The sequence below is a fragment of the Convolutriloba macropyga genome, unplaced genomic scaffold (genome assembly GCF_964194025.1).
Source record: "Convolutriloba macropyga unplaced genomic scaffold, txConMacr16.3 SCAFFOLD_704, whole genome shotgun sequence".
Taxonomy (NCBI): Eukaryota; Metazoa; Xenacoelomorpha; order Acoela; family Convolutidae; genus Convolutriloba; species Convolutriloba macropyga.
Window position 1 is genome coordinate 66,518 of NW_027453622.1, and position 23,483 is coordinate 90,000.

The 23,483-nt window shown below is 35.0% G+C and overlaps 1 protein-coding gene across 2 annotated transcripts in view; it reads right to left on the reverse strand.

Moving 5' to 3' along the window:
* The window catches only part of LOC142358421 (uncharacterized), a 73,964-nt gene extending 52,908 nt beyond the window's left edge, over positions 1–21,056 (reverse strand). Inside the window, exons 1-6 of one of the 2 annotated variants that reach the window (XM_075409823.1) lie at positions 20,887–21,056; positions 10,964–11,341; positions 7,836–8,378; positions 6,880–6,977; positions 6,429–6,580; positions 3,960–4,091 (exon numbers count right to left, since the gene is read on the reverse strand). In XM_075409823.1, the coding sequence (XP_075265938.1) occupies positions 3,960–4,091; positions 6,429–6,580; positions 6,880–6,977; positions 7,836–8,378; positions 10,964–11,336 (1,298 nt within the window). In that variant the 5' untranslated portion in view covers positions 11,337–11,341; positions 20,887–21,056. Of the gene's footprint in view, positions 1–3,959; positions 4,092–6,428; positions 6,581–6,879; positions 6,978–7,835; positions 8,379–10,963; positions 11,374–20,886 lie in introns of both variants that reach the window. The other variant, XM_075409824.1, reaches the window with a different exon arrangement.
* Positions 21,057–23,483: the final 2,427 nt, after the last annotated feature.

Below are 23,483 nucleotides of genomic sequence, written 5' to 3' on the forward strand. Positions count from 1 at the left end.
TGCTCGACAATAATTGTTTTTTGGTTGAAAAGTACTGTCGGGAAGATTCGATCAACTAGGTTCCTCTAAAAATATTTGAAATGATTATGACCAACTGCAAAAATAGATGTTTTATTATAAGTAATCAGATTGTCTTTACACATTACGTGGCCAATAACCGAAAAGCAAATTTCAATAAATTTTGCGTTTTATGGAAACGAGTGACAATATTTCGTTTCCTCGATATAAAAAGGTTACGCAAAACGTGGAAATAAAGTTCTTATATCTTATATAAAAGCTTGCAATTTGTAACTAGGTTTCACAGGTATATTCAACCCAAGCCTACTTTATGGGCAAGTAATCAGTCTAAAAAACATTGCCGGAATTTTGTTAGACCCAGCTTCAAGACTTAATTTGTTCCTGCGAACAGTGCTATGGGTGATTGCAAACTACAAATTCTCTTATTATTTCAAAATTAGTGTTGAGATGGACAATTCTGAATTTAACCACTAATACGATTTTCTTCCATTTCTACTTATTGACAATCTCGTAGTTATTAGATACTTCAAAGGAGGAAAAAAGTGTCGCATGGGAACCCTTACCAGCCCCAAAACACACATTGTTGCACACATTTTGAACAAAATTCATTTTGTGTCGCCAGATTCCTCCTACACTCATAACTCTAAGTTTAAAATACGTGTCGTGAAAATAAGTGACATTGCCACGTAATGATGTCAAAATAAAAATTGTATTAGCCTCAATTATAAAATTAGTTTTATACGTCATTTAAATTGAGTTTGATCTAAATATTCTTTACTATTCTCACAACTTTTTTGTTCCGACCCCACATTATGGCCGACGGATATATTCATCGAAGAGAAATATTAGTGGCATCATTAAAAAGCTCATCCAGCGGAGAATTCGAAATAAAAAAGATTTTTTTTTAATTTCGTTTTTTTTTCGAGGAGTTATCGAGGTTTAAAGTTTTGTGTGAACATGTGATATTTGGCCTGATTTTGTTCATTTTGGGGGAATCTTTGTTAAAATTAAAATTTTTTCTATGAAAATAGTAATTCAAGACTACATTTCACGCGACAAAATGAATCATTTTCGTGTTCCTAATAGAGCAAAGGCGATAAAAAGACTTCTTTGGGTCTCATAGCGAAGTTTATTATCAAAAAAACTCGACTTCTATTCGAGAGCTCCTTTTTTAGAAAACGTTTCATATTTTTTTTCGTTTTTTCTTTCAAGTCAGCTAGAGGCCAGTCACTTTTCATATCGAGGTTCCATTAATGACAATTCTCCTTTACAGCCAAAAGAAGCCCAATGAACAAAAAATTGTTTTCAAGGCATCTTTCATGTTTTTTTTGGCTTCGACTCTGATTTTTTCTAACTTTAATTGAAATTTGGATTTTCTGTTTTTTTTTGGTTTTTCAAAATTTTTGGAGTCCTATGGCACAAACTCTTAGCCTAAAAGTGCAATAGGTTTGTTAATGAGCATTAATGAACCTGTCTAGTGCTTTAAATGAACAACTAATAGCTTTTAGGTCTTTGAAAAGAAACTTTTAGAATTTTTTTTAAAACATTAACCAATCATAAACTTATCTTCGTGAACTGTAAGTCAATCTCAGTAGTTACAGGACCCCTGTCTTTCCTATTGCAACCAAAAATGATCTAGTAAGTAGTTTTATCTTCTAACTATTGATCATTTGACTTCAATGCAACAAGATTTCAAAAAATTTTTTTCAAAATTTTTGTATATCTTCGTAATATTGGTTCCTTTTGAAATCATATCATATTATCTTATTATTGATAGCTCTCATTGGTTTACAGGGGACAAATAAATGATCATAGATAACGTTTTCAGAGAAAAACATATGGTTTAAATGGCTTCGACACTTTCTTCTCGCAGTTTTCCACTGAATTTTTGGTTTTCACTTACATTTATGGTTGTTTTCATAGACAAAGGACATATTGTGAGGTCTTATTGAATACCTACGCTTGACAAAGATAATTGTCCCCCATCAAGGCATATCTGAGCGTATTTGTTGACATCCGTTGAAAGCTTTTGAACTTATTGTCTGTCAAGAATTTAAAAACATTTTTTCGAAATTTTTTTTGAAATTTAATCAATCGTAAACTTTTTTGTGAAGTGTAAGTCAGTCTCAGTAATGTCAGAAGCCTTTTCATTTTTACTTCATTCAAAGTTTATCCAGTTAGTGGTTTTATCTTCTAACTATAAATTTTATGACTTCGATGCACGAGTTTTCATAATTTCTTTTTTTTGGATATTTCTTTTTCGCAATTTTGTAACGTTTTGAAATCTTATCACATTATCTTAAAATTGATAGATCCCATTGACTTACAGAAGTCGTTCAGTGGAACTTATATGATGTTTTCAGAGAAAGACTTATGGTTTAAATGGCCTCGACACTTTCTTCTCCCACTGTTCTACTGAATTTTTGGACTTTGTCTGTATTTGTTTCTGTTTTCATAGTCAGTGACTTGTTGTAATGTTTTCTTGATGACTTGGGAATGAAAACATTGTCGTCGTCCCATCGAGACATAATTTGGCGTATTCATTGGCTTACTCCGAAATCCATCGAATTTAATGGCGTTGATACTAAGGGCTTTCTCAAAAATTTCGTTGTTTTAATGTATTTGTTCATATTTGTTAATTTTTTGAAGTCATTTTGTTAAAAAAGAAAAAAATCCTATTGCTGTTTAAATTTTGATGGCAAAATAGAAGATTTTTCTCTGAGCTCGACACTCTTCTCGCTCATTTTTTTGAATTTGCTGTTTTTGCCTGCTTTTTTATTCTTCTTGCAGCCGTAAAAAGCTGACTCATAAGCTTGTAATTAAGTAATGATTAAGTAATTTTTAATTTTTCATTTTTGTTGTTCTTTTTGTCAACTTGTATCTTATTCTCAACATTGAGAGGTCCCATCCAAATCCTTGTATTTCAAAAATGAACATGTCTACTGATATTATGTGGAACTGGTGTTCTGTTTGTTGGACAATATGCGTTTTTATAATAGTTTTGTGAGTGGTATATTTGTTTCTTTTTCTCTTCTTTTAGCACATTCGGGTAATAATAGATCCCAATGATTTTCCAAGGTGACCCAAATGAACTTATTTTTTCAGCATAATTTCAACTGAATTAGCATGAACAAAAAGTGAAATAGAAATACGTATTATTCAGATAATAATTAATGACTTTAATGGCTTTAATAATTTGTGTTTTCGCAAAGTGTTTGTAATTTTTTGGGTTTTTCTTTATCTTTTGTCCGTTCCCATGGCTTAGTCTAACCAAAACAGGCCCCATTGGTTTCACAATGACTTTTTACTAAATTTATCAAGAACTTTTTCGTTATAAGCTAATGATTTTGAAGACTTTTGAAAATATTTGGTTTAAAAAATGTTGATTGATTTTTGAATTTCGTCTCATTATTTCTATTTCTTCTCTTCGTCGACTTTTTACCTAGCCTCATTAAGGAAATTTTCCATCTGCTGTATGGTTAGGAAAAAGTAACTTTGTGTAGTTAAAGTTTTATCTGATTGCATTTTGACGTTGTTACTAGGTGCTTTTAAAATTTTATATTGAATTTTTGCCTTGAAGTTTTAGCTTTTGTTTATTTTGTTAATTGTTTTTTTTCTCGTAGTCTTTTTAATGGCAGATCTCGTGAGTGTTGTAATGAGGCATGGCATTATGTACTTTACTCAAATATATATTTTTGTTGACAATTAAGGCAAAAATGTAGATGAGCTCGGGTCGGAACATCATGTGCGAACGCACATTACCGAGCCTCCTTGTCTTAAAATTTAGATTCATGTGATCAGTCAAATAGTTTTTAGATACAAAACTTATCAGGAAGGAACTTATTAATAGCTTGAAAATATTTTACCATAAAAAATTGATTCATTTGCTCTAGGATTTTATCATTCTGTTTTATATAATAGATTTCAGTGTTAGGACCTACCCATCGCATAGGTGTTCGAGTGGTACTCTTCTATTGGAGGTGCAGCAGATGAAGTATCCTACAGTCAGGTCAAGGTCACACACTTTCTCGTCCTCATCTGTCCCATCCGGACAGTCGAATATCCCATTACATCTTAACAAAATAATTTGGAACAAAAATGTCATGATAAAACGTTTTCTTTACTATAGCATAGTCTTTATTTTTATTTAAATGTTGTATGACAGAAAACATTAATAGAGTACGTGGTCGAGGTTCGAGACCGAAATCATTTTCTGATCAGACTCAAGTGCGGTCAAGTTTTTTTTGCACTAAAAGTGTATTGGAACTTAATTCTGACGAGTCTCAATTTTGCTCGGAAACCTTTTGGCTGTCAATTGCCTTCTGATCAGACAAGAGAGCTAAAAACCACTTCCGGTCATATTCACAGAGTGTACTGGAATTCACATTTGATCTGTCATATATGCGCATAAAATCGTCTCTGATCAGAATATCTTTCGACCAAAATAGTCTCTGACCAGACTCTGCTGCACGTGCACTTGAGACCGTCTCTGATTAGAACATCTTGCACTCAGAACCAACGCATATCTTCTAGACTATTTCGTTTCTTCTTTTGGTTGTAATAGGTGCAACTTCTTGTTCCATAATCATCATGATTTCCTTAGTTGAATTCCCAAGGCCATTGGGATCATGCTGCAAGAAGAAAGGCACGTTTCAGATCAACCTGGTTGCAGTCTGATTTGAATCTGTGTTTGAAATAGCAATTTTGTATGACTTAAAGCATCTAATTGAAATTAGAGGTAACTCACGCTGCATAAAGCCAGAGCTGAAAAACCATTCAAAACTACTGAGAAAAACCCGTGCGAGGCCGGAGACCGGGCGAACGAACGAGCCGTAAGCCGTTTTCAACTTGACGACTTGTACTTCGCCATCCGTTTCAGATGATTTGTCTACAAGTCTTCTAAGGGTCCAAATACCTCTCGGTGTACACTCTTAAATTCTTCATCATGTCCTTCTTTCACGGGAGGCTAATTGCTGTCTGGAAATTTCCGTTGGTTGTGGATATCCAAAGTTTCCAAGTGGCAGTGAACTGTACAAGCGTTAAAAGAGGAAAAGATTCTGATTGTAGCTGTTCGTTGTCAGGGTGAACGTTTTTTTGCGTTATTTTGCACCTTGAGAACCAGTTTTATTATAGGGGTAGCAATATCTCTACAATATACATGTTACATGTGGGAACTTTCTGTCCTTTATGGACAGATCTCACCGGGAGAAGGAATACAAAGGTGACGTCTGAGACCTCGGGCAAACTTTTGCTGGTGCGTCTGCAACCACAAAAAATGTTAGGCCCTCTGGCTTGGGTGACGTCTGAAACCCTTGAATAACTTTTTCTCTTTGGTGACGTCTAAAAATATTAGAGGGCTAGTCTCGATGCTGGGGGATAATTCGCACAGGTTTCCTTGCTCGAAGGCAACTTCTTGTTGATTTCCTCCTTCTCTGGGGGGTTGACTTCCATGCCGGGGGGCTTGATATTGTTATCTTTTCGTTTTTGGGTGTTGGCACCCTCTTTGTTTCAAAAAACCGTTTCAGAAGGTAGGTTTTCTCTGTAGCGGAGGTACATTTTCAAATTATGTTATAAAACATAGGTTCTAGACTGCTGAGATTCCTCTTTTGGTTGCTATAGTTGCGCATTCTTGGCAATTGAATCGGGAAAGGGTGAAATCTAGAGTTTTGGCGAGTTCCTTAATCATCATGATTTCCTGACTTGATTTTCCGAGGTCATTGGGAACATTATATAATAATATATCGAACGTGTTTGTAAAAGATTGATCAAAGAACTCAATTGAAAAGAAATCAATTTGGTATGCGGAGAACCAAATCTTGAGACATTGAATTTTTATTTTTTGCATGCCTGTTTTAATACTCCTGCACAATAGATGAAAGTGAGCTGCAGTTTTTTGGATAACTTCTATGTCAGCAGTTCCGTATAATTATTCCTAAAGGGGATCTGGTGTTGCTGGCTGGTAGACCTTTTAATTCTGATAGGAGCCAACAGACTCCAGTGGAGTCTCGGATCAGAACTTTCTTGTACTGTTGGCTCTTGGTAGAGCTAACAAATCTTAATCAAAAATTAAATTTTTCAGATAAAAAGTTTTGTTCTAGACCTTTATAACTTAATTGTGCTTAGAATTGTTTCTGATCAGACCAACATTTTTCTGATCTGGGACCCAGCCATCGCAACCAACAAGACTGAGTTGCATTTGAAACTGCTTCTCACTGGACCCAATTATGCACGAAGTTGTCTTTGATTAGAAGAAGATGCGATCGAACTTGTGTGCTTGAGTCTGCATCTGATCAGACTATTCCAAGTTTATGGGACCATTCATATCATGTTTTTTTCGAGCGCGTGGGATCGAGTGTGTCCGATCAGAATTCGGGGACCTTAGCCTGGGTTATCAATCCTATGCTTGTAACCTTAGCTTGGGATCAATGCAGAACCCGTCGTCACACTCGAACTTGTTGACGGGGCAAGACCCACAGAGGGCAGGTGACTCGTCTGATCCATCAAAACAGGCTCTGTCACCATCACACATCCACGATTGAGAAATACAGTTGCCATCGTCACACTAGAGCCCAATTCAGATTACTATTAAAATGACTAAAACTTCACATTTTTGAAGTAAATGAGGCAATTTTTAATCAATAAAATTTTGATCGACTGGAAAAAGATCAGGCAACAACAAAAATTGCGCGCCGTGCGTGAAAACTTTTTGTGTGATGTTTTTGTGATCGGATAGATATCAAGCTTTTGGCGTTTGAACTGATTAGTGTGCCTTTTGTTACTTTTTCTTGAAGCCTATTGCGCTTTGCAATTCAACCATTTGCAGCCAACATAATTTACTCACAGGTTTCACTCTAGGAGTACCTGAAATTCGTTCCGAGGAGATATCTGTCCCGTGTAGTCCACAATTCTCTCGTAGTCCCAAGACCAGTAGTCAAAATCGATAGTATAGTCAATTTGCCCTGAAGCAAAAACCAATCAATTATGCGAGTGGATAATTATCAAAATATTTCTTTATGAAAAGTTTAATGATCTTCAAAAACTGGGATTTAATGAAATAATGATGCGGCTTATTTATTTCATTTAATTATTTATTTACTTATAATTTCAATCAGTTACTATACGTCGTCCTGAAAGAAAAATTTGTCGCCAAACATAAAAGTGAGTAAAAAATTTTCAATTACCTGGATGAGGTGTGCGCTCTAAATTGTCCTGATCAGACCATTATTTCGAGCGCACACCTGACCATTTTGCGTTCAAAATTACACTTTCGGTCGACAAAAACTGTCGAGCGTGCTTGAGTCTGATCAGAGGCACTTTCGCTCTGAGACGGTCTGATCACAATCACTTTCAGTCTGAAATGGTCTGATCAGGATGATTTCAAGCGCACACCTCAGCCTGGATTGTACAGCATTATTTGAAGATGCATCATGATCTTTAATCACTTTCTGTTTAATAATCCCCGAATCCAGTTCAAACATCTCATTTTTCATACAACTATTCCAATGGTGAAACTTTGTAAGATTAACGGTGAATTTAGCGGTGAATTTTTGTAAGAATTGCGATTTTTAGCGATGCTTTTTTCACCGCATAAGCGTCGAAGAAAAATTTTCCGCCGCCTAAAATTTTTTTCAACGCATTCATCGCAGTGAGCGCAAATCTTAAACTTTTTATCAAATTCAACGCAAATCTTACAACTTTTAGCGACTTTTAGCGGTGACACCTCGACCCGCGATGTTGAGCAATTGATAGCAATCGACGAAACAGCTACAATAAAGGTACATTTGCGGATAAAACTCGCATTACTCGCACAAACTAACCTAAATAGTCGCGATTGACAGAGCAGACTCTGACGTCAGTCTGATTAGATTCGGCGGGAGTTGCAGTTGTCGTTTGTGTTCCATTAGCTGCTTCACTCTGATTGGTCAATATCCCAACACGATGTTGCATCGACTCGTATATATCTTTCAATCCAATAGCGTTCAAATCTTCAAAAGTTATGACCTTGTAAAGATCAGAACTATTATCACTATGGCGTATTAACGATTCTTTAAGTTTGTTGGAATTACACAACGTTATAGTTGGAAATTGAAGCTCATTTTGATGAGCAATTTGCAGGTTAACAGTTATTGGGTAAGAGTAAACATCGATAAACATGTCGGTTATTTGGTAAACAAAACACGAGGCACTGATCATGACAGCAATTAGCCAGAATATCTTCCGGTGGAAGTTACTGGAGGCTATCACTTTTGGCACCCCGTGTGCAGTGCAGTCCAGAAGCCACGATCTCAGGATCCAAAGAAAGGAGATCATCTCCTGGGAATCCAGGTCAATTTTGTTGTCCATGTGAGAGCCCAGGGGATCTAAAATGTGACTTGTTTTCTTAAGTGAGGGAACTTTGGGGTCAGGATCAAGGAATGATTACACTTATTTATGATGCAACCGGTGATGAAAAAACAAAATTTTTCATGCGAAAAACTTTAAATCAGTTTGCAGGGAACTTTTCAGATTTCGACCCTCAAAGTCTATTTTTTAAATAATATATATCTTATGCACTATTGGAGTTAATAGAAAACAAGAAACTGAACTAAACAAGTTTCGCGAAGCATTTAGTTCCAGAAAAGCGGTCATTAAATTAGAGTTGACAAACATTTGCCCATTTTCAGCAAAACACGAAGCAGATTATCGGAATAAACGAAATGGGCTATTTCGCCTGAAACGCATTTTTTAATCAACGAAACACATTGGGATCTATTAAACGCATTCCAAACAAAATTTTTCCAAATCTTGTCATAATGATCTCTCTCATTATGTTAAAGACTACCAAGAGCTGTCTTGAATGATCTTGAATGATCCTGCGTGCCATTTTAAAAGAATCGGAGGGTAGTGGAAGCTTCACATTTCTATCCGAGCTCAAAAAATTGGAGTCCTATTTTTTAGTTATAATTATTATAACCTACTTGGAGTTCGCTCTTACTAATTAACACACCAATATATTGCAGCGATAATTTTAGACACATGCTCATTTCATCCATAAAGTTAATCTTAAATTTTATCACGTCAGTTAACATACACAATTAGGTACTATTCGAGAAGCGCAATAAGTTAAATTTTGCCACTTAAATCAAACAGCTCAGTAATAATTTAACCTGCAAAACAATAATATTAAAGACAAATCAGCTAATCCAATTTCTGATAACTTTGATAGTCTTTTTTTCTGATCTTTTTTTCTAATGAAAGTCTGTATCTATTCTGTTCCCCCAACGTATTTGTGATGCTCTCAATTACAATTTGCGTGTTGCTATAATGCACACTTTTTTGTAACAATTAGCACGAGCGCCCTGAGTAAAAGCCCGGAGTAAAAGCTATATGCCCATTAAACTGGGTTGAGAGGGGGAAAGAACAGAGTTTTTTTGATATGACGCCCTCTGAAGCCCATAGAATTAGGGTGTAGCATGGTATCTGTGTTGTCAGTTAGTATCATTCCAGGAGTTATTCTGTTGTAGAATCCCTTAATGGGATAAAAGTCTTATTATACGAGTTTTAGAACAACCAAATTGTTTTGTAGTGACACAAAATAAAGGTTGGTCATAAATTAACAAGTGAAATTAAAATCAAACAAGACAAAAAAGTTTCCCCAAGCAACTTAGAACTTTCTTCTGCTCAGCTTACAAAATGAACCCTTTTTTGTGGAAGGTTAATTGTTCAACATGGTGTGACTTTAAATTTGGAAAAAATGAATTAGAACTACTGTTTACTGGTTGGGTTGACATTATAAACTTAATTAATTAATTTTTTATTTTGAGATATGCGACATAATTTGAATTAACTTAAGTTTTCTGTTGTAATATGTAAATAATGAATCAACTTAAATAATTACACCGCCGGACTAACATCAATTGTATGCTCGTTGATATGGCTCGAAAATCAGTGTTTTTTCCCTACTTTTTATGCTTCTTTACTTGGTAGGTAAAAGTCCGCCGTTGGTTTTTCTTAATATTTCAATGCCTTAATTCAAGTCAAAAAGTGAACGCGTTTTGGTAACACGTTGTGGAAATATGCCGAGGCGTTAAAACTCTCGAACTAAAATGCATGTAAAGATTTGTTTCATTGTTCTGATTTCTAAAATTATGTTAAGCTATTGATTAATTTTCAAATATTTTACTTCGTTTCATTCCTTCGAACGAAAAATTAGATAGAACAATTTAAGTGAAATATGTATTATATCAAACTCACGCAGATAAAAGATTTTGCGTTTTTAGTGATAGTAATGGGTAGGGTTGCTAGAGTATTACTCGACCTACTTACGAACAAGATCTTAAATAACATGAATTTTCGATCAGTAGTTGTTTATTGTTTTAATTTTTTTTCATCAAAGTGGTTCTACGTAGACTGTTTTATAAAATTTCATGTTGTTTTGATCATTTGTTTGTTCTGGTCTTCGTTGTTGAACAGAAACCCTGCCCAGGACGTTGCACAGTTTATACTATAATCTTCACAAAGTCACAAAAGTGAACTAAAGAAAAAAAGTAGACTTCTAACAAATTTTCTGACTTAACATTAGAATAAAATTTTGCTCATAAACACACGAATAAAAAAATAATCAAGGGGAACTCTCTTTATCAGCACAGAATACGAAAATTTTTTTTTCCAATATATTTGTTTTTAGCGACAACTTTGTTATTAGCGATAGATTTGTTTAATATTGAAATCATTTTAATCGAATTTCAATAAAAACTTTGGTACTATTTAAGAGATGTGATTCGAATCCCCAAATCTAATTCTATATATCAAAACTAAAAATTGGAAAAAAGTGGCTTCCTTTGTCATTCAACGCTCATCTTTTTAAGAAGATTGCTCAACCAATATAGATCTAGTCGGGACTTCTAAGTCAACTTCTCAAATAATGTTACAGATAAATTTTTACTTCTAGATAAATTTTACTTACTATCATGCAATGCAGAAGTGTCGAGAGTTTCTGGTTGCTCTTTTGTTTGTTCAGATGCTGCATACCCAATCAATTCTGCATTAGCAGCCTTTTCTTCTGTATTGGTCGCATGTTGGGCTCGAGTCACCATTCGTGAAAACTTTGAACCAATCAGTGCTGCTCTATGTCCAGTCACACCTCCAGCAGAACTCTTCTCATTGGTCGAAGATTGAGTGTCTTGAAATCCAATAGCTTCCAAACATTTGCTCAGATCTTTTTCGTCAATGCTGAATGATGTTGGCAGGTTTTTACTGTGTTCTTCTGGCCTCTCTGGAGCCTCTATATTTTTCGATGCCAAGCTTGACGAACTGTCGTCGATTTGGGATAGGTCCATTGAGGCTGAAGATATAGAAAGTATTGATTACCGTTATCTGAAAAAAATGTTTACACAACTCATTCTTACTTGAACTGAATCATAATAAATCACCATTTGAGCAAGATATTTACAGTCTGTCTTATTACTAGACTCATATATATATATATATATATATATATATATATATATTTATATATATATATATATATATATATATATATATATATATGTATATGTATATATAGATATATATAGATAGATAAACATTCCGTGTCAACGGCGAAAACCACTAAAAATTAAAAAAAACTGTGTTCAATGAGATGACTCGGTGAAATATTACCGCTATATTTCAGTTCTCACAAAAACTCGGCACTAGGGGTTTTTCGCGTTAGAGCCTAGTTAGCTTGTATGCATTATTCTTCATTAAATGCAATAAAAGCTTGAGAAATGGTTGCATGTATTTGGGTAAAATTTTAAGCTGCGTTATACTTAATGCCTTCCAAGATAACAAACTCGAATTTTATTGACTCAGTACAAAATTATTAATAACTACTTTTGGTGTGATGCCCAAAATTTACAGCTTCCTAAAATTAGTTAAATCATTTTATTTTTTTTTTCATGATTTTTCTTCACCATGTTGTTTTGAACGACAAATCGCTGAATTAAAAATTTTTAAATAGTTTTATTTTTCTTGCACTCAATCAAGAAAAACAACAAAACACTTCTACGTTTATTTTTTATTATTACTGGTTATTAATAAATTTTTCAACATTTTTTTATTTTTGTGGTTTTTTAAATTTGCCGGTATTGGTAAAAAGTTACTTTGTTCTTCGTCATATGTCAATTAAAGCATTTTTGCACAGTGAATCTCTATGCGATGAATTTTTTGCTTTGCAAAACTCTTGTATCACTAATATTGGTCTAAAAAGATTTGGGGAAAAAGTATTTTTTTGGCATATTGGTCTAAAAAAGTTCGGGAAGAAAATCTAGCATCATCCTGCAGGATTCTGACAGAATCTTGAACGATCTTACAAGATAACCATCCCCAGTTTACTCGTACCATCATTAGGGCATGCTTACGGTAAATGGGGCTTGCTACACTTATATAGCCTCCAAGACAGGGGGAGTTGATTGTCTTAAATATTGTAAGAGATGCTGCGATCACTTATTTTGCCAATAATAACTGATAACTTAACTGATAATTTTACAATTTAATTGATAATTCATTTAAAATAAAAAAGATTCAATTTTGTCCAATGTTTCCGTAAAAACTTGAACGGATGCAGCCAATATTAAATATTTTTTGAGATCAATTATAATTTCTGTAGAAAACAGACGATAGTTCATGAAAAATGCGTCTACTATTTATTGAGTCTCATAACAATCTTTTTTATTGAATTGAGTTGAATCTGGAATTTTATTCAAAAACAGTGAGTTAGACAAACAAAAAGACCAGTAAACGAACTAAAACAATTCCTATAAAGTGTTAATTATTGAGCAACTGTTTCTTGTTATCTAATTTTTTATGCTCGTTATTTTTAGCTAAAATTCGAAAATCTTTCCATTCAGTCAGTTGCAAGAAGATTTAAGGACTAATATCTATCTGGTCTAACTATGATGTTCAATTAATTTTTATTGTAGCAATTTTATGTTTGTAATTTTGTTCATAATTGTTCTAAACCCGGGTCGAATGTCCTCCCTAAAATTCTCCCATTTTGATGTAAGAGTGGGGGGTAATTTGTCTATGGGGGGTAAATTGATGTAAGAGTGTGGGGGTAATTTGTCTATGGGGGTTAAAATGATGTAAGAGTTGGGCTGCAATGGGAGGACTTTTGAGGAATTACCCCCCCTGACTGAAATTGTCATGTAAGAATGGGCTGCAATGGGAGGACTTTTCTGGAATTACCCCCTGACTGAAATTGCCCTGTAAGAGTGGGCTGCATTGGGAGGACTTTTCAGGAATTAACCCCTGACTGAAATCGCCATGTAAGAGTGGGCTGCAATGGGTTGCAATGGGAGGACTTTTCAGGAATTACCCCCTGACTGAAATTGCCATATAAGAGTGGGCTGCAATGGGCTGCAATGGGAGGACTTTTCAGAAATTAACCCCCTGACTGAAATTGCCATGTAAGAGTGGGCTGCAATGGGCTGCAAAATAAGAGTGAGGGGGTAATTTGTCCAGAGAGGGTAAAATGAGGTAAGAGTTGGGCTGCCAAGGGGGGTAAAATGTTGTAAGAGTGAGGGGTTAATTTGTCTATGGGTGGTAAAATGATGTAAGAGTTGGGCTGCAATGGGAGGACTTTTGAGGAATTACCCCCTGACTGAAGTTGCCATGTAAGAATGGGCTGCAATGGGCTGCAATGGGAAGACTTTTCAGAAAATACCCCCTGACTGAAATTGCCCTGTATGAGAGGGCTGCAATGGGAGGACTTTTCAGGAATTACCCCCCTGACTGAAACTGCCATGTAAGAGTGGGCTGCAATGTGCTGCAATGGGAGGACTTTTGAGGAATTAACCCCCTGACTGAAATTGCCATGTAAGAGTGGGCTGCAATGGGCTGCAATGGGAGGACTTTTCAGGATTTACCCCCCTGAATGAAATTGCCATGTAAGAATGGGCTGCAATGGGCTGCAAAATAAGAATGAGGGGGTAAATTGTTCAGAGTGTGTAAAATGATGAAAGCGTTGGGCTTCCAAGGGTGTAAAATGTTGTAAGATTGAGGGGATAATTTGTTCGGATAGGGTAAAACGATGTAAGAGTTGGGCTGCCAAGGGGGTAAAATGGTGTAAGAAAGAGGGGTTAATTTGTCCAGAGGGGGTAAATTGAGGTAAGAGTTGGGCTGCCAAGGGGGGTAAAATGTTGTAAGAGTGAGGGGTTAATTTGTTCGGATGGGGTAAAACGATGTAAGAGTTGGGCTGCCAAGGGGGTAAAATGGTGTAAGAATGAGGGGAAAATTTGCCCAGAGAGGGTAAAATGAGGTAAGAGTTGGGCTGCCAAGGGGGGTAAAATGTTGTAAGAGTGAGGGGTTAATTTGTCCAGAGGGGGTAACATGAGCTAAGATTTCAGTTGCCAAGGGGGGTAAAATGGTGAAAGAGTGAGAGTTCAATTTGTTCAGAGGGGGTTTAATGATGTAAGAGTTTGGCTGCCAAGGGGGGTAAAATATTGTAAGAATGAGGGGTTATTTGTTCGGATGGGGTAAAACGATGTAAGAGTTGGGCTGCCAAGGGTGTAAAATGGTGTAAGAATGAGGGGAAAATTTGTCCAGAGAGGGTAAAATGAGGTAAGAGTTGGGCTGTCAAGGGGGCTAAAATGTTGTAAGAGTCAGGGGTTAATTTGTCCAGAGGGGGTAACATGAGCTAAGATTTGAGTTGCCAAGGGGGGTAAAATGGTGAAAGAGTGAGAGTTCAATTTGTTCAGAGGGGGTTTAATGATGTAAGAGTTTGGCTGCCAAGGGGGGGTAAAATGGTGTAAAACTGAGGGGGTAATTTGTCCAGATAGGGTAAAATGAGGTAAGAGTTGGGCTGCCAAGGGGGGTAAAATGTTGTAAGAATGAGGGGTTAATTTGTTCGGATGGGGTAAAACGATGTAAGAGTTGGGCTGCCAAGGGGGTAAAATGGTGTAAGAATGAGGGGAAAATTTGTCCAGAGAGGGTAAAATGAGGTAAGAGTTGGGCTGCCAAGGGGGGTAGAATGTTGTAAGAGTGAGGGGTTAATTTGTCCAGAGGGGGTAACATGAGCTAAGATTTGAGTTGCCAAGGGGGGTAAAATGGTGAAAGAGTGAGAATTTAATTTGTTCAGAGGGGGTTTAATGATGTAAGAGTTGGGCTGCCAAGGGGGGTAAAATGTTGTAAGAGTGAGGGGATAATTTGTTCGGATGGGGTAAAACGATGTAAGAGTTGGGCTGCCAAGGGGGTAAAATCGTGTAAAAATGAGGGGAAAATTTGTCCAGAGAGGGTAAAATGAGGTAAGAGTTGGGCTGCCAAGGGGGGTAATCTGTTGTAAGAGTGAGAGGGTAATTTTTTCAGGGGGGATTAATGATATAATAGTTGGGCTGCCAAGGGGGATAAAATGGTGAAAGAGTGCGGGTGTAACTTTTTCAGAGGGGTAAAATGATGTAAGAGTTGGGCTGCCAAGGGGGTAAAATGGTGTAAGATCGAGGGGGTAATTTGTTCTGAGGGGGTAAAACGATGCAAGAGTGAAGGGGGCAAATCTAACAATTATTATTCATATATATAGACCGTCAAGAGTTGGACAAGCTTTGATGGTCTCGAGGATAAGGCAACGCAACTGAGGGTACAGAGGTTGTGGGTTCAAGACTGGCAGTCTTCTGGTATGGGGGCTAAAAAATGTAAGATTGAGGGGGTAAAATGATGTAAGAGTTGGGCTGCCAGGGGGTAAAATGATGTAAGAGTTGGGCTGCCAAGGGGGGTAAAATGATCTAAGAACGGGGCTGCAATGGGAGGATTTTTTAGGAAAATGCAGCTCAAAACTCGTACGTCTTTTTGGGTTGCATTGGGCTTCCAAGGGGGGTAAAATGGTGTAAGAGTGAGGGGGTAAAAGACAAATTAACCCCCCACTATTACAGTTTTTTTGGTTTGCCAACGGGGGTACAATGGTGTAAGAGTGAGGGGGTAAAAGTGAAGTTACCCCCGAACTCTTACATCGTTTTACCCCCCTTTGCAGACCAAAAAAGATGTAAGAATGGGTGGTTAATTTGTCTTTTACCCCCTCACGCTTACACCATTTTACCCCCCTTGGAAGCCCAATTTAGCCCAAGAAGACGTAAGAGTTTTGAGCTGCATTTTCCTAAACAATACTCCCATTGCAGCCCCACTCTTTAATCATTTTGGGCGGAACAATTCAACCCGGGAAGCTTTTCCACAAGAAATGGATGAATTAAAAGCGTTAAGTTATTAATGTCAGCAACGATACTTTATTTGAGAAGTAATTTGATTTTATAACGTTACAAGGTGGCTTGGTAATGTGCGATTGCACATAAGGTTCCGACCCCGCTCATCCACTCATAATTTTGGCATAATTGTCTACCAAATGAGGAACAGATAGAAAAACACAAAAAATTCAAGTATTTTTCAAAAAAAAACTGTTCTATGAACGAAAAGATAGCGTCCAAAGCAAATAACCCAGTGGTGTAAAATTGATGCCTTAGATTGATGAGATATGCCGATTTTAGAGAAACGAGCGAAGACGAACGGCAAAATCAAACAACAACAACAAACATTACATCAAAAAATTTATGTCCGTTTTAAAAAACAAAACTGAATAACTCAGTCAAAATAGCGTCAGATAAAACTGAAAATAAACAAAATAACTTGCAATTCACCAGAAAAATTGGTTATTCACCAGTTCATAATAAAGCTTGGTAACAATTAAACAAAAAAGAACAGAAATTTAAAAGTTAGAAAATTCGCAGAATTTTTTTAAAAAAACAATTAATTTGTGAAATGTAATGAAAACCATTAGGAATCAGCTAAAATATCCCATAGTTTTACAATTAACAATGCTTCTATAGAAAGGAATTAGGAATTCTTGGTATTCAATTTTTTATGCAGTTACAAAAAGAACAACAAATAGACAACAAACTAAAAATCAATTAAAACTTGCCAGAAAATGCTTTGGAAGCCGTAATGCCATACTTTGGCCCCAAAATATGTTTGATTGCACCTTTGTCGAACACCAATAATGTATTATGTGGCCGCTCATTAATGAAAATAAGCAACAAATAGACAAAAAAGAAAAAAATGCAAAATTATGTAAAACTTGTTTTTTCTCGAAAAAAATTTTTTTCCAAAGTCATGAAAGCTATTAATTACAAAATGAAAAAGTTGAAGAGGTGCGCCCATTGGAAGACCTTGAGACCTGCAGTTATACAGAAAATGTCTTACGTCTACAAAAAGAACGCGAAATATGACAAAAATCAAAAATTAATTTACATATTTTTGTGAAAAACACGTGTGGAAGCCAGTAAACTCATAACGAATTCTCTTAAAACATTAGCTAAATTATGTTAAAATTGTTATTTGTAGTGTTATTGACTCTCTCTCTCTCTCTCTAAAGATAGAAGAGGGTGGTTGAATTCTTAGATCCGAGTTTTTTTGCTAAAATTTATGATAAATTTTCCAAATTCAGAGTTTTTTTGCCCACTTGCATTAAATTTGCTGGAAGTAGACACCCTAGAACTGCAGCCATATTCATTTTAACCTCAACAAAAAGCTATTTATGATCCCGCAGGCTTAAGGGTCTTCTGGAAGTAAAATTGTGCCAATTTTTGCAAGTTTAAACTCCAGAATTTTATATAATGCATTATTTTTTTTGACAAACAGAAAAATTTAGGATAGAAATGATTTATTTTGCAACTATTTCAACAATTGAGTGTTTTGTTAGACACGCAGCAATATCTGGGCTGATCTTGATCTCACCATGGATATTTATGGTAAAATTTTTTAGATTTTAATTATGCGCGACCTTCAAAATGTTTCCGCTATCTAAATGAATTTATATAAATTACTGACAAAAATATCAAATCAGGGCTCAATTAATGACTGATACTATTTATAGTAAACGAGACCCAACAAGATTATACTATGGTTTCGGAGTTAAACTCATGATTTTTTTGTTTTCGTAAAAAATTTATGGACTTCTTCCGTTTTGCATTCAATTCATAAGATTTTTGTAGCCCCATGATTTAAGGTCCCTAATCAAAGATCTAGTTAGCTTTTAGAAGATATAAATTAACCTGGACGTTTTTCAGTTGTTTTCGAATGTCTGTTATGACTTTGAATATATTTGTTCTGAGAAAGTATTGGTGAATTTTTGAAATTTGCCAATATTTTATCATATTTCTCTCAATTTCGTGCGCAGTCTCAGTAAACAAAAGTGGAACCCAACTTCCTCTGAGTAATAAACTAACGTCGGTAACGGTTTTATATTCAACCAATGATTTATTTTTTCTGGTACTACGCGTTTTCAATTTTTTGATCAAAACTGAAATTTTTCTGACTTCTTTTTGCTTCCTTGTCAAATTATCACATGATTGACAAATCCAGTTAAAGGAAAGCATGGTAGAGACATTGCAGAGCGTTGGAAAAAGGCGTATCCATCTTGTTAAATATTTTATGCTTTTTGGCAACATCATCAGTTGTCTCGCAAAACCTCGTGGTTTTTTTATTTTGCATAAGTTTGTCTTTTTTATCGTTGTTGTACGCCATATATCCTAAAACGATGGATCTTAGTTATTTCCCCTGGAAATAAAAATCAACCTAGTTAATTATTTCAGTATGTGTTAATTATTTCTGTAATGTTTTAACGACTTTCGTATTAAAATTAAAAAAAAAAAATCTTCTCTCCCATTTTTGCTTTTATTTTCGTCACCACGTCTCAATCACTTTTGTTGATTCTAACCTTTCTTGGGCTTGGTTATACATTTTGACTGATTGCATCGACCATTTAGTTTCTTATAAGTTTTTGAGATCTCTATACTGTTCAATTTTTAGATTACATTTTGTTGTCAAGTCTAATTAGTCCTTTTATATCGAAGACTCGTTGATGTTATGATGCGGGGAAAATGGTAATTTACAGTTTTTGCAGGTAACACCTTATATTTATGGTGCCTTGGTCAGTGTCATGTCGTAAAATGGTTTGAAGTTTTGGTTTCTTTATGTTTTTGTTCTTTTGATTGGTCGTGACTTAGTCTCATTGTTAACAGGCCCGATTGGCTTCCTGATTTGCTGAAACTTAATCCATCGCTTTTTGTTGAACTCCTAATTTTGTTATGGTTTTTAAAAAGTTTCTTTTAACAAACAAATATGGGTTTTTGAGCTTTGTCTTTTTTAATTAGTTTTTCGTCGATTTGTATCTCAGTCTCTGTAAACACAGGTCAAAACCCGTTTCCAGTGAGCTGTTATTTAATCTCTATAACAATTATAGCTTCAAACATTTGTTTCTCGGCTTTTTTTTACAACTGTTGATACGAGAATAAATAAAATGTCAGATTTTTATATATTTGTACATTTCAAAAGTTTTTCGGTTTCTTCACAAATTACAACAATAATGATTGATCCCATTGTCTTTGAAATTTTGCGCAATCAAACATTGGATAATGACATGTCTCAATTGCTTCCTATGAAGATTTTAATGGACATTTTAAAGATTTAATTCGAAATCTAATGACATTAATGACTGTGAAATTAATTTTTTTTCAAAAATGGAAAAGTTTTTTTGATATTCGCAACTATTTGGTTTTTTTGACCTGTTAACCAGTCGCATTGGGGACAGGTCCCACGTCTTTTCTAATGAAGTATAGTTTAAATTGTTTGTTTAGGTTTTTATCTAACGCGAGTTTGCATTTGTTATTTTTTTATTATAGACATCGAGTTTTGGTCGAAAATAATGTTTGTTGTTGGATTTTTATTATTGTCCTTACTGTAGTCCTGTTATCAACAACTTCTGTCGGCCCTGTAGCGTGGCTTTATTTTATCTCATTGGTTGTTTATTAAACGATGTTTATGTTTTTGAAAGTTTTCTATCTCTTCATCATTTGTTAGCCAATTAAGTCAAGAATGCGGATGAGCGTGGTCGGAACATTATGTGCGTACGCACATTACTGAGCCTCCTTGTTACTGTATTGAGTTTTTCAGAAAGTTTAATTTTTAATAAAGCTCAATTAAACTTTGTATTCCAATTTTTTTTAACATTTTACAATAAAAGTACAACACAAAAAAACGATAGTTTGATTTGGATGATATAACGATCTCAAGGATGTAATTTTGATTAACCTAATTAATATTTTTTTGATTGTGTTTTACTCCAAATTTTGTTGTTTGGAGAGGAAAACTCGGTTCTTCGCTCTTAATAATTATCTCCATAAAAATTGGAAAAAAACTGTGAAACAGAAGGACAAAAATTTCTCGATGAAAGCAGAAAACAATTTCATCGATTCGTGCTCTCCGAAATTTGGTTTTATCGTGTAATATCTTCTAAATAATAACTCTCATTGTGTTTGAACTGTTCTTTGTCTTCCGATGAATGCCCGAATAGAATACTCATAAGGAAAATATTTATGAAATTTGTAACCTCTTTTACAATGAAACTTCAAGAATTAATGGGCAAAAAGAAAATTAGGGGGTGGAATGGTTAAGAAGTGATTTCAAGCAACGAATAACACGAGATGGAGAGCGCAACGGGCTGGTTTCTGACGAAATGTTCTTAATAAGCTGAAAATTTTGGAAAATGGCAATAGACAGAAAAAGAATATAGTTGAATAGTGCAATAAATTGCCACTATTTGACTTTTGCTTCAGTGACAAGCCAGAGTAATCATCCTTCCCTAAAATCTTGTTATGTGTATGTTTGTAAGTGAAACTCATAAAAAAGCTAACTGATAAGAATAACCGGGAATGTGTTATTGAGACAAACTGAACTGCCACAGCAAATTTCCGAAAAGCTTCCTTGATAATTTATGAAAGTTTATTAAATTGTAATTATAGGTTTTTTAATAACTGTTTCTAAAAACTCTCGAAAAGTGGACACAAACTTCTGCATGAGTTTTCTCACCTGGTGACAGAGGAGTTCTTTTGCACGAGTAAATTTTTTCACGACTAATAAAATCTAATCTCAACGAAATTAATCAAACTTTCAGTGCATCTTGTTAACGTTTTGAATCTCTATAGATCAACAACATAGAAAATAATAGTAGCTGTAAATCATGTCGTCTTACTAATTCAATCACAATGTTTTAAAGTTAGATGCGATTTTATGGAGAAGAATTGAAAGGCAGGTTTGAACTTCGCAAACAAACTGTCAATAAATATTTACTCCATTTATCTTTAACAATATTTTAAAGCCAGAGGCAGTTATAAATTTTTAATCATTTTCCTTGACGTTGCCTAAAATACCTTCATTATATAAATCTCAATCTTTCGCTTTTATGCTATCAAAAGGTATTTACTTGAATGAGAGCTAAACACTATTAAAATACTTCAAGGACGAATTGAAAAGAGCTCAAATTGTAGTTTAGGCTGCCGGATTTTGAATCTGATCATAGACCTCAAACTTCAATTTATTGGGATTTTTCCTATTATAGCCCCACTCCTCCACCCAGTTTAGTGTTCATATATTTTAATCTAGCCCCCCCCCCCCTTGCCATAAATATACCAATGTTGGGAGGGAGATATTTAATGATCGGGGACAGGCTTATAGCGAATCAACAGAAAGTTACTCGATTGGCTACTGGGTTCAGATGAAATTTAAGATATCAAACATGCTTATAGGTTTTAGGACAAGTTGGTAAAACTCTTAATTCACCGTGAGAGCTAGAGAAAACGTTATTATGAAAACGCTGTCCACATCAAAGCACTGAGCGCACAATTCTTGAGTGATTAATTATGCGATACTTTTTTACACAATTATGCTTAGTATCACTTTACATCGTAACTCCGCTTAAAAAAAGGTAAAAGGAGTGCAAAAAGATTGTAATAAAAAGTATTAAGAGTGTAATCATAAGGAGTATAAAAATAAGAAATTTCAATTTTATACGTATAATTCTTAATACTTTTATTCCACGTATAATACCCTCCAACCTTATTAAGCGGAGAACTAACGGTGTAAAAAATATTTTTACGCTCATGACACTGCTTTCCCGTTAATTTTGGGTAAAATCCTAGGCCCGGGTGATTTCAGATTTTAAATCATCCTCAAAATCACGTCACCATGGTTAAAACACGTTTCTAGCAATCACATTTTAAGCGTAAAACCTCACGCCTGAAACGCTTTAAAAGCGCATTTGCTTGGTGTTAGCTTGCCGAAATGTCACGGTAAGCCAAATGCTATGCTACCATGCACTTTCCCTTTGTGCTACCAGTAAAATTGCTGCACAAATTACTTCGCAAAAAATGCTTGTTATCTCTCTCATATGGTAACTTCTGAAACTTACATTAGTTTTCAACAGTTGACTGGAAATAGCTCTTTTCCATTGGTCTTCAGATGTTTGATAGAGTAACAAGATTCTCAAAGTTTGTTTTTTAAAATAATTCTGTCAGTGTATCCTTTTATCACAGTTTCTGACGTGACAGATGTTTTTCCTATTAAAACCTATGTTACTTTTGAGTCAATATCAACATTCGCTGCTCTTCAAACAATTCTGTATTGCAACCGTTTCTGGGTTACAGTTATTTAAAAATATTATTTAGAAATATTATTTTACATTTTTCGTCTAATACAGTTTATAGTTAAAAATATACTATTGTATTCCTATTTATGTTATTGCAGATATCTCATCAGCTCGTACTCGCCAAAAATCTAAGTAGGAGGATTGCTTTTTTCGGCATACTTTACTAGACAAATATTTTAGTACTTCTAGATAAATTAAAACTCTTGTTAGCTTGAACGCCAAAAAATTCATTTTCATCAAATTCTGCATCAATATTGGACAAAAAAAATGTGGTCTGGTGTAACACAATAATTACACAAAAATTTAACTGATAGTTCTGACGGATATGGGATCACTGGTGATTTTCTTTGCTAATGGAAAGCTGACTTCAAAAATTGGTGAGTACCCGGGTTGACCTTTCTTGGCAACCATATCCAAGAACCATATATGGTCCCATACAGGCCATACAAAATTTTCTTATATGATCTTGCTATGGTTGCCAAGATCTCCATATATGATTCTTATATGGCATCCAAGAATCCAATATGGTCATTTGTGCGTTCTTTCAACGCCCATACAAAGCTTATGCAGCAGTTCCAGCTTTTAACGCTTTACACGACTTATGGCATATTGGTACCATATATGGTTCTTACATGGTCCATATATGGTTCTTATATGGACCATATATGGTTCTTATATGGTCCATATATGGTTCTTATATGGTCCATATATGGTTCTTATATGGTCCATATATGGTTCTTAAATGTTTCTTATATGGTTGCGGCATGTTTCTTACATGGTTATTACCTTGTCCACTCAAGGTCATGACAACAAAACCTTTGTGATTAGATTTATGGTGGTTACATGATCCATATATGGTTCTTACATGTTTCTTTGATGGCTCATATATGGTTTCGACATGTTCTTTACATGAGCCAAACATGGTCCATATCAGGTTAATACAAAAAAACCTTTGTGATTAGTTACATGATTCTTACATGAT